Genomic DNA, 11398 nt, shown 5'->3' with positions numbered 1-11398 from the left:
AACCTCACATTTTTTTAAGTCTTTAATTTCAGCATCTTTATCTTTGATGATATTTTTAAGATCAAAAATTTGTGTTCTTAACCTATCAATGTCTTTTAAACACCATTCAAAGTCAAGCAGCAAGTACTGAAACATTCTCACTTTTTCATTATCAAGATAGTTCACAAAGTTTTGTACCTTATAGGCAGAAGCTTTATTGCATGTAGTGTCCTTATCCATCTTCTCAACAGCTTTCAGATCTTCCTAAAACTTGCTAGAACCACCAGCCTTTTCAATTATAGCCATATCTAGGGTAGTAATAATACTGGTAGACATTTTGATAAAAATATGGATCGTTTTTAAAGATCACCAAGATAGGATTTACACCTTTCCCGCTCTGATACCAGTTATTAGTTCACAGTAATATAACTATGAACACCAGACTCTCACTTTATACAATAAATAAGAATTAAAGTGCAGAAAATGAGAGAACACGATAATAGAATGAAAGACTGATAATATTGATCGTGCAAGTACAAATTCATATGAAAACATACGCCCCTATTTATACATGTAAAAACCAAATCTGGAGATTTGGTTTCCATAACTACATACCTATAAAAATGTAAAAGATAAACTAAAACAAGCCAAATCAACTATTAATTAGGAAGTCAACTCTGGAGATAAAATCAAATCTTCAAAACAAATCTTCTTAAATAACAAGCATATCTCCAGAATATTCTTTGACTTTAGCTTCAAGAAATCATTGTACGTTTACTTCAATAATTTCAGAGTCTGCAACTTCAGACTCTAAATCTCCAGACTCTAAAACCTGCAAAATACTTTTGACTCATCAGATTATTATTTCTATTTTTCCCAACAGAAACAAAGAGAAACTATATAGCCGATTTATGGCTTAATCTTTAATTATATATACTCACGTCACCTTTGAAAAAATAAAAATTACACGTAATTATTGTGAACGGTTGTACCGTAGACTGGTAACCGATTGTTCAATTGTTGATACGATAACACTTTTTGAAAGTATATAGCCTATAGTGAGACGAAAATGAGTATATAGCTTACATCAGGACATTTGAGAATGTATATATAGTCTATTTGTAGCATTTAATAACCAATGATTTAAAATTATCATATATAATATAATCATTCATTATATACAACAACTTATGTGCATTAATTGACAACTTTTGTGTGATATTATTAAGAAAATCTTATTATTAATACTGAATTTTTAGCTCATTTTTATAAGATTATATTTATTAGTTAATTAGTTATATACTACACTGAATTATAATATGATAGTAATTTAATACTCCGTATGATATAAGTTTGATCATAACTTTAAGATTACGATTAATATTTTCAAAGTTTTTATCGTTATCATTTATTAAATTAAGCTACAAAGTATATATATGATAAATGATACATCAGTTAAAGTGCATTATATGATAAAGATAAAATGCAAAAGTATGTATAAAAGACAATTTTGTAGTTAGACACATTATAATTAACAAAAAATTTTAATAATAAATCTTTTTAGTCTATCAATAAGATGCATAATTGTACATTTAAATAATTTGCTAATAAAAAGTTACTATTAATCGTTATATATAAGACCCAGTGTTGTAAAAGTCGGCCGACTTGGCCGACGCGTCGGCCGATGCGTCGTTTTTTTGAGTTCTCCGTCTCCTTTTTTCTGAAAACGACTCAAAAGACAGTCAAAGCTAAAAGTTCGGTCAAAGTTGGTCAAAAACGGTCAAAATCAGTCAAATTTTTGTCAAGATCTAATATGTTTTAAAATTAGGTTTGTTTTCATTTTTTGAGCTGCTCTTTTCTCTGTGTCCTTACTGATTATGTACTCGGTAACATTAATTGAGTTTGAAGTTTGATTGCTATTAAATTCAAGTTCTTATTTAAGAAATTTATGGTACAGAATATATATATATATATATATATATATATATATATATATATATATATATATATATATATATATATATATATATATATATATAAGAAATTATTAATAAAGTCAACGTTAGTCAACGACCGTTGCATCCCCGATGCGTCCCCGACTCGGCCGACGCGTCCTTTTCATGTCTCGACCGGTGCGTCATCGACTCGCGATTTTTACAACCTTGATAAGACCTGACCTGATGAATTACGCATTACGCATTACGCACACTCTCTGGTCACACTATTTTTCTGAACGATTTAATATAGCTGGGAATCGAATCCGAGTTTTTTAATGGAATAAAAAGACACGAACAAATGATGTGCTCGTGTTTTAATATATACCGGGCATGTGCGTAAAATTACCATACGGAGTAGTTGATAATAGTAAAAAAAAAATGAATAAGTTTACAAGTCTTTTAAATATGAAAAAGTTTTTTTAATAAAATAGTACATGTATAAATATAAATAATGACATTTGAAGTGGGGTATGTCTTATATTTTGACGTTATTATGTATGGTTGAATGAATGCTCGTATGTCCTTTTCATTTTTTATTTTTATAGATATATAAATATAAGTATAAATAGTATAAATATAAATAAATATACTGTAATATATTTCTCTTTTATGAAATTACATTAAAATAAATTTAATAATTTAATCGAGTTACGTATTGTTTATATTTATCCATGTCTTATTGACTGTATACCGTACCAATCTTTTTTTTTTGAACCGCTGTTAGAATTATTCAGGGGATACTTAACCACTCACGTGTTCATCTCCTACACAGCTATACATGCCCCAGCTGCGTGCTCAAGAAGAAACCCGCATCAATCTCATACGGGGCATGAACGGTAAAACCTCTCTCCCCTTTACTCCTCAACGCGATGTGGAAAATGTGTCATGGGTGGAACTTCATGGCAGGGATGAAATTATAGGTTAATATGTAGCCAACGGGGGTCGAACTCATGAACTTCCAATACTGTCAAGCCAATGAGTCTTTGATTGTGTGAGCTCGTTAACTTTAGATATTGTCTTGAACACTATCGTTTACTCTTCCGATTAACAAAGTTTTCATTGAATAATGTTGTAAATCTATCATCATTTCTTATACTTCTATAAATAAAATTCTTACACTTTAATAAACAAATGGTTCTACGCAATGGTTATAAATGGGAGTTGATATTCTCATTTTAATTTTCGATAAATTCTTACAATTATGTATTAACCAGTTTGTACTATATAACTTATTAATAATGCACTAATGTAGTGATCCATTAAAATTTAAAAGTGAATTTATCATTCCTTTTTTACAACCGAAACTTTTAGTGGATTAAATGTTCTTTTACAATAGAAACTTTTAATGGAATAAATGTAATGCGTAGTTAACTACTAAAGTTAGCAAAATCTATAGATGTAGTAACGTTATTAATTTATGTCGTTTCTTTACATATATACATTTGAAAATTTGATAATCACGTCACATTTAGTTACTATGAATAAGTAATTAATTATAAGTTTCGTGTCCGGTTGTATGATCTATTATTACTAGCTTACAAAATTACAATAACAATTTTGTTTTGTATTTACGAAAACTCATTCAATAACCTCGCTTACATATTTTTAAAGGGGAAATCATGGCTGCATATATATGTAGCTAAAGACTGCATTTTTTATGCTTATAAAATAAATTATAAATACTTTTTGACTTTTTTGAACGATGACCACTTCATCTAATAGTCTATAGCTAATTTTTCATTGAAAATCGAAACTAAAAGGATAAGCATTCTCCTAACTAGTCCGGACCTGTCCGCGCGTTGCGGCGGGGGCTTTCGGCCTGCATATTCATATTTAACGTAGCGTAGTGTATTTACAGAGAGGAACACGGCCCATGTGTTAAGCGCCGTTTTAGATGTCGTTGTGTTAAGCGTTTTTTTTAAAAAGTATCCGTTTCGAACGTAGTTAGTTTTGTTTTGTTCAATAAATTTTTTCGAGTGTAACGGTGCTGTCGGAAAAATTTAACTCGCGGCGAACAGAAAGATACGGGCTGTCGTTGTGTATAGCGTTTTTTAAAAAGTGTCCGTTTCGAACGTGGTTAGTTTCGTTTTGTTCATAAAATTATTTCGAGTCTGACGCTGCCGTCGAAAAAATTTAAATCGTGGCGAGCGGGAAGATACGGGTGGTCGTTGTGTTTAGTGTTTTTTTTAGAAGTATCTGTTTTGCGTATAGTTAGTCCCGTTGGGTTCGTAAGAATTTTTCGAGTTGAACGGTGGTCTCGGAAAAATTTAACTCGCACCGAGCGAGAAGATAGGGCCCGTTATAAATTCGGGTGAAATTAGTTTTTTTATTTTAATAAAATTATATATTTGCACTTTTAACCCCTGAAAAAGTGTAAACTTGAGGGGCCGTTGTGTAAATATAGCCGAAGTTGATGGACCGTTTGTAATGTGAACGCAAACTCAAAACGATAATCGGATGTAAGTGAAACGACGAAATTCTGCATGGATTTTAGTATATAAAAATGCGTTTTTTTAGAAGTGTCTGTTTTGCGTATAGTTAGTTCCGTTGGGTTCGTAAGAATTTTTCGAGTTGAACGGTGGTCTCGGAAAAATTTAACTCGCACCGAGCGAGAAGATAGGGCCCGTTATAAATTCGGGTGAAATTAGTTTTTTTATTTTAATAAAATTATATATTTGCACTTTTAACCCCTGAAAAAGTGTAAACTTGAGGGGCCGTTGTGTAAATATAGCCGAAGTTGATGGACCGTTTGTAATGTGAACGCAAACTCAAAACGATAATCGGATGTAAGTGAAAGGACGAAATTCTGCATGGATTTTAGTATATAAAAAAAATATATATTAGTATTAATATTAATATTAATATTAATATTAATACTAATTAGGAGTAATCAGTGGCGAGTGTATGTGTAACTACGCGGGGTCCCGTGACACCACTAGTTTTTCCAAATTTATCACAAAAAAAAAATATTTTTTTGTATAGGACATCACTAAATATAATAATGGGACCCCATATATTTTTAGAATTTAAAATTTGAAAGTTTGGACTACTAAAATATTTAAAATTAGTCTGCTTATAACTTTATAGTATGAGCCATTTAAATATTATAAAAAATAAACAAAAATAAACTTAGCGCTATCCAATTTCCTATTTCCTTTGTATCTAGCGACCATCGACGATCATATATGATTTCATTCCGTCATTTCTAATTTCGTGTCTTTCCCTCTTCATCCGAGTCGTCCATCATTATGTTAGTATCTGTACATTCACCAGACTACACTATTTCTTTTGTAGATGTACATATGTATTATTGTTTAATATTAATCAAATTGCACTTTCTAAATAAAATATAGCTTAGTTGAGCTTTTTTACTACTGATGTATCACGTATATATGTTTATAATTAGATTCCTCAAATGATTGATCTTTTATTTAAGTATATATGTTTAGTTTATGTTTATAATTGTAATTTTTTTGTACTGATCTTTCATTTAAGTATGTATTTTTATAATTGCAAATTTTTAGTGCCTATGTATCTTGTATATATTTTAAATTTATTGATGTATCGTGTATATATGTTTATAATTAGTTTTTGTTAAATAATTGATCTTTTTTGATACTGATGTAATCAATAAAATTACCTTTTGGTACTGTTATTTTTTGTTACTAATGTATCAATAAAATTGTGTTTTGGTTTTGAATTTAACAGCTATTATTAACAAGTTAAGATACTTCAATTTATGAATGATTGTCTACTTGCATATATAGGACAATTATGGATGAATTTTATCGTATGAAACTTCGTAGACAAAAGTAAAAGCTTACTTCTAGTATGATGGTTGTTGTAATGACAATAGTAAAAAATATAAACAACGTTATATTTTGCGAGTATTATCCAATTTTATGTTTGTGTTTTAAGTGCGACCAACCCGGCCCGGCTTGACCCGATTCGACTTGACCTGAAACATTCAATATTTTGTGGAAGTAAGTTATCAGATAGTTTTTTTAGGACCCCATTGGATTTTGATTCTAGAATCGTTACTGGGAGTAATCAACTCGTTTTGTGATTTTTTATGAACTAAACACGTTGTTTATATGATGTTTATATAGCCAACAATTCAACAAAGGTTCATGGACTTGTTAAACCCATTTTCAATAGTGACGGAAATAATAGAAATTTTTTTGTAGACGTCAACGTAGATATAAACATCAAGTTCATTCGATCATTTTTCCAATAATACCTTACGAAAATGGAGTACGTTTTTTTCTACCGTTGCATAGAATTTTATAAATGATACTATATAAAAAAACAAAGAATTTTTTAACTTCAAATACTCTCATGGCATTTTTTTTGAAAATATAAATGCAACGACGAGAGGCAAGGTTGAAAAATTCGCTATTCGGGAATTAATCGGTCGAGACTTTGGAAGGATTAATCGGCAATCCGGAGATTAATCAGAGATTAATCAAATTGTACTGTATACATTTAAAATTAAATTTTAAAAATTATATGTGTAACTATAGAAAAAAATCATAAATATAAAGATAACTTTTAACATAATTGTCTAAAATTCTTCATTTTGCTTCAAAATTATAAAATTCTAGTTTAAATTAATGTTAAAATATTAACCATTTTTTACTTTGACCGACTTTGATTACAAAATTCGATTTTGATCCACCAATTGACGTTGACCGTTTAAATAAACGAATTTTTGAAAATCGGAACGGATTGCTCCTAAAAATGATTAATCGAGGATTAATCAGCGAGTAATCGGGTTTTTTACAACACTGACGAGAAGTATACAAAGATGCACTATGCTAAAGAGTAAACTTTATGTTTACAAAAAAAAAAAAAAAAAAAAAAAAAGGTATGCGCAAGTGTGCAATGTAACAAATCTAAATTCCATGAACATGTGCATAGATAGCGTCACTGTAGATACTAGTCGCACAAGGACATACCTGTAACTACCCGACCATCAAATTTGTCATTTGAACTGAGATTTTCAGTTAGAGAGACAACCGAAACTGATTATTTTAAATTATATTAGTTATGATATACAATCAAGGTTTTAAAAGTCTATAGTCGGGGTCTAGTAAGTCGGGACGGGACCTTATAGGGACTAATCGATCAAATCGAAGAGTCAGCGTAGACATTGATCCGCTTTGACTTTGACTGAATAAATCTGATGACTTTGACCGACTGAATTGATCGTTTGACAACTTTAACCGAATAGATCAGCCAACTCGAAGACTAGTCGGCTTAGTGAGGAACTTTTACTAGCAGGTGTATGCTAAATACCAATGTCACATGTCAGTCAACATGCAATCGACAACCATGGAACAATTAACTATATCAAGAGGGCTAAAGCTGCAATCCATCGAACCAAATTTGTAATCATAGCCCTAGTTGATTTGTCACCATTTATATCTAGAACAAGATAAGGTATACCAATAAAGTGCCACTAATCGTAGATTCAACACATGGTTCCAAGAAAACTGGAGTACATATCAATTCAACAAAACCATATCATTAAAAAAAACACAAACGAGACAATAATCTTCGGTTAACAGCCGGTTCATCACAACAAAGCCAATTAAAAAAGAAAACTAACCATAAATGCACATTCACCAACATGGATCTTCAGATTGAATTCTTCCTCAACTCCACATTTTGAATATAAATTGTCACCAAGAGATGAAAATAGTTAACCTGTATACAAAAATAACTGTAAGCTGCAATAAATTAAGCTTGATCCTTTCATGCAGGGATACCTGAACCTGCAAAACTAGTAAATTATGTAAGATCATACTTCGTATTTCTTAATCCATAATGTATTTAATATAAAGAACCTTTCTACATATCATTGAAGAATTTCCTGAACCCCAAAATCTAATTGTTGCATTCCTACAAAAGTGATTCATCAAACAGTAACAAATTGATGACCAATTTCTATTTGGGTAACCAACATCCTTTATCCCATAATAAACCCTTAAGAGTTCCAAAACTATAACTTAAGGTAATTTCAGTCTTGATTGAACATAACAGGTTTCTTAAATCAGTTTGAAAATGCAATTTTAACAACAGTTTTGAAAGTTCAAGGGTTTTTTTCTAGGGGAAGATATGTGGTTAACTGAAACAGAAATTGAACAAAAGTTGGTTAATTTTTTTTGTGCAATTAGCCCTATATTTTAAATAATTGAGGCGGTTTGCAGATAGTGATCCTTTCTTCACTGTCTTCCCCTGTATTCTTTATTCAAATTCATTTTGGGGTAAAGAGTAAAGGGAGAATATAGGGAGTTGGCTAGTGAACCTGTACCCTGTACACTCCTGCACAGCAGAAAGTGGGCAGTAAGCCATATCTTCAAAAAGTGAGGATGTTTTAAATATAAAACAATGTATTCTATTTCTTCTTTTTTCTTCATGTTATTCTTATCTTCCATAATAATTTCAAGATACCTATTGATTAAACAATTTTGACTCATTTGGTGAAAATGTCCATTCGGGCTATGTTTGTAGCTAACGGGTCAAATGCATATAGTAGGTTGCAAGTCCAAACCACCTAAAGAGTATTTTTTATACGCATAAAACCGTCTAATTTTTTGTAATAATGTTTGGTAAGCTATGTATTTTAAATAAGATCAAAAAATTTAAACATATATTGTTTTAGGTCAAGCAACCTGACCCGTACCAAAGATTACTTGTTTAGACCTAAACCTGTTATGCCCCATTTACCTAACCAATCCAAGCTGCTCATTCTACCGCCTGTAAAAATGATGCAAGATTATAGACAGAAAAAAAAAAGAGAAGAAACAAACCCTACTATGCATCTTTGATCAATCATCATAACCTCCATCATTACTTTGCTGCTGACGAGGATCAACATACTGGTCTCCAGTCAGTTTAGCACCTCCATAACCATCACCATCATTATTGTTCACAATTTTTGGCCTAGATTCTGCTTGCTCTTTTTCCTTGTTCCATTGCTCAATCTTTGCCCTTCTTTCAGCACTACCTTCCCTAACCGGGCTCCGGTTTCTTTTTCCACCTGGGCTTCTGCTACGGCCCACTTTTCGAGATGGGCTCCTGCTTCTGGGCCTCCTACCACCCCTATCATAATGACGGTGATCCTGGTCTGCATAGTCACCACCTCTTCTTCCAGATCCACGGGACCCACCATGTGAACGCTCGTCGTATCCACGGTGCCTTTGAGGACTGTGACTCCTGCTCCGACTTCTCCTTCGGCTTCTCCCAAACAACTGCCTCCTCAACTCTCTGTAAAGACAATATACATGACTCAGAAAGTTTTTTAAAACTGTATAATGGATAATCACAATCAGATAATCATATATAATAAAGTATATTGCAGGAGACAATGTTTAGATCAAGTGACCCTAGACAGACATTAATCTGAAAGCATTGGTAACAATGTAAGTGTGGGTGAAAAGAAGGGTAAATAAGTGTATATATTACAATCAATTGAATAAATAATCAGCATCGCTGCAACAGGTATTAAACTAATCATCCAAAACAAATTATTTCATCCCCACAATAATCCGTTAACTTAAATCGTGCAAATCAAATACAAAAAAAAAGACTTTCTATTAACACTTCTAATCAGAATAGTCACATAATAAAGTTAACACACACTTCCAAACACCCCTAAAAACTACAACTAGATATAAGAACAAACTGACCTGCTAATCTTTTTTAAATGCATAAAGTTGCAGTAACCACCACGATTGCATACATTTTCTTCATACTGCCTGCATGTAGCTTCACGAAAATCCGTAACAGGAGAGAAGTCCACAATGATGGGGCGACCTGAAGACATACTATTGATTAAGTTAAGCAAAACATAATAAACTGGAATTAGGTCTTATAAATGTAAAGCTCGAAGTTACACGTGGTAACATACCCATAGACAGATTAAACTTTATAGAATAAATCTTTAATTGTCATTCATACAGAAATGAAATGTGTACCATACCTGCATAAAACCTTCCAGTAAGATTTTGAAGAGCACTTGCAGCATGCTCTTCTTCCCGAAACTGAACGTACACATTCCCCACCTGCTTATAAAGAATGAAGACTTAATCTAGACGAATCCGAAGAGCAAAATACAGTAACTAATTTCATGTCAAACAATAACATACCATGTGATCAGCCAAATTATCACATATGTTTAGACTTTCAATCTCCCCATACTTGCTCAACTCTTCAAACAAATCCTCATAAAAATCCTGCAAGATTGTATAGCAACATTTACAGTATAAAAAATCAACCCATTAGTTGGCAATCTCAAAGCTAGTATATAAGGTTATATCACACTGATAATACGACAAATCAAAATCTACTAAAACATAGTTAATAAATATGCATAGTGGTAGGATCAAATAAGAAGCCACATACTGTAACAGCTAACATGTGTAATAATATAATATTAAATAAAAATTCATGAAACTGTAAAATTGTAAATTTATATGAATTAACCTTCACTTTTTTTAATTAGTACCAATATTCAGCTTCTGAATTACTTAGTATAAGCTCTTCTGTGTATACATATATATTCAAATACACACACATATATATAAATTATTGATCCATATGAGAGAAGGCATTGAAAGAGGAAAACTAGGGTTAAGAACCTCAAAGTGATCTTGAATTTTGCGAGGATCAAGGGGTTGACCTTGAGGATCAACACCAGGAGTAATGGAATCAGGACGTTGATACATATTTGAAAGTAATAAAGTAGGACTGATGCTTGGTTTTGTATGAAGCCTGGAGCATCTGTCACCATGACGACAAGCACCGATCTTGAAATAAAACGGACAATTCACTCTATCCTTTTCTGTACCGAAAATTGACGCCAAATGCTCCGCCATCGTTCGTTTGAATTGAATTGATGGATTGTAGGCGTAGAAGCTTAGGGTTAGGGTTTATGTGGTTAGCTGAAAATTTTGGGAATGGAAGGAAATAATGAATCGGGTCAGGTATTTACAGAAATTAGTATTTTGTTTATTTTAATATTATTAACAAGACAAGTCAACATCATTAGCTGGGTTGCCCGAGTGGTTAAGGGGGAAGACTTAAGATCTTCTGCACATAAGTGCGCGTGGGTTCGAACCCCACATCCAGCAGTTTTTTATTTAAATTTTTTTAGCCATAATGTTTATTATAATTTTAATAAAGTGAGATTTATTTTGCACATAATCTTCTATACTATATATTACAATACTATTTTGATGATGTCATTGAGTAGTAATTACCAAGCTTAAAAAAAAATTAAAAAATAAAACAAGAAAAAACTAGACAAGTTTAGTGCTGTCATTAATGTTGATTAAAAATATTTAATAAAATGTTAAAAATTTTAAAACACATAAAAAGCTGTCATTCAAAAAATTCATTGTTTTACACATGCTTTC

The 11398-nt window shown here is 31.6% G+C and overlaps 1 protein-coding gene and 1 non-coding gene across 5 annotated transcripts; one reads left to right on the top strand and one right to left on the bottom strand.

Moving 5' to 3' along the window:
* Positions 1–6890: 6890 nt before the first annotated feature.
* On the bottom strand, positions 6891–10948 carry LOC139857180 (splicing factor U2af small subunit B-like). 4 transcript variants are annotated; one of them, XR_011762382.1, is made up of 7 exons: positions 10622–10948; positions 10130–10216; positions 9964–10045; positions 9671–9797; positions 8792–9248; positions 7588–7685; positions 6891–7471 (listed from the first exon to the last, which is right to left on the bottom strand). XR_011762382.1 is itself a non-coding variant. In XM_071845918.1 (6 exons), exons 1-5 carry the CDS (start codon positions 10856–10858, stop codon positions 8810–8812), a joined length of 972 nt encoding a protein of 323 aa, XP_071702019.1. In that variant the 5' UTR covers positions 10859–10948; the 3' UTR covers positions 7478–7685; positions 8792–8809. The 4 variants fall into 4 exon arrangements, 2 of the variants coding, with proteins under 2 accessions (XP_071702019.1, XP_071702028.1); XR_011762387.1 differs by having other exon boundaries at positions 8797–9248; XM_071845918.1 differs by lacking the exon at positions 6891–7471 and having other exon boundaries at positions 7478–7685.
* Positions 10949–11030: 82 nt separating this feature from the next.
* On the top strand, positions 11031–11113 carry TRNAL-UAA (transfer RNA leucine (anticodon UAA)). Its single transcript has one exon. It is a non-coding gene; the product is annotated as a tRNA-Leu (tRNA).
* The last annotated feature ends 285 nt before the right edge of the window (positions 11114–11398 follow it).

Source organism: Rutidosis leptorrhynchoides, chromosome 1, assembly GCF_046630445.1.
Source record: "Rutidosis leptorrhynchoides isolate AG116_Rl617_1_P2 chromosome 1, CSIRO_AGI_Rlap_v1, whole genome shotgun sequence".
Lineage (NCBI taxonomy): Eukaryota > Viridiplantae > Streptophyta > Magnoliopsida > Asterales > Asteraceae > Rutidosis > Rutidosis leptorrhynchoides.
This window is presented reverse-complemented; position numbering and strand designations above follow the sequence as displayed.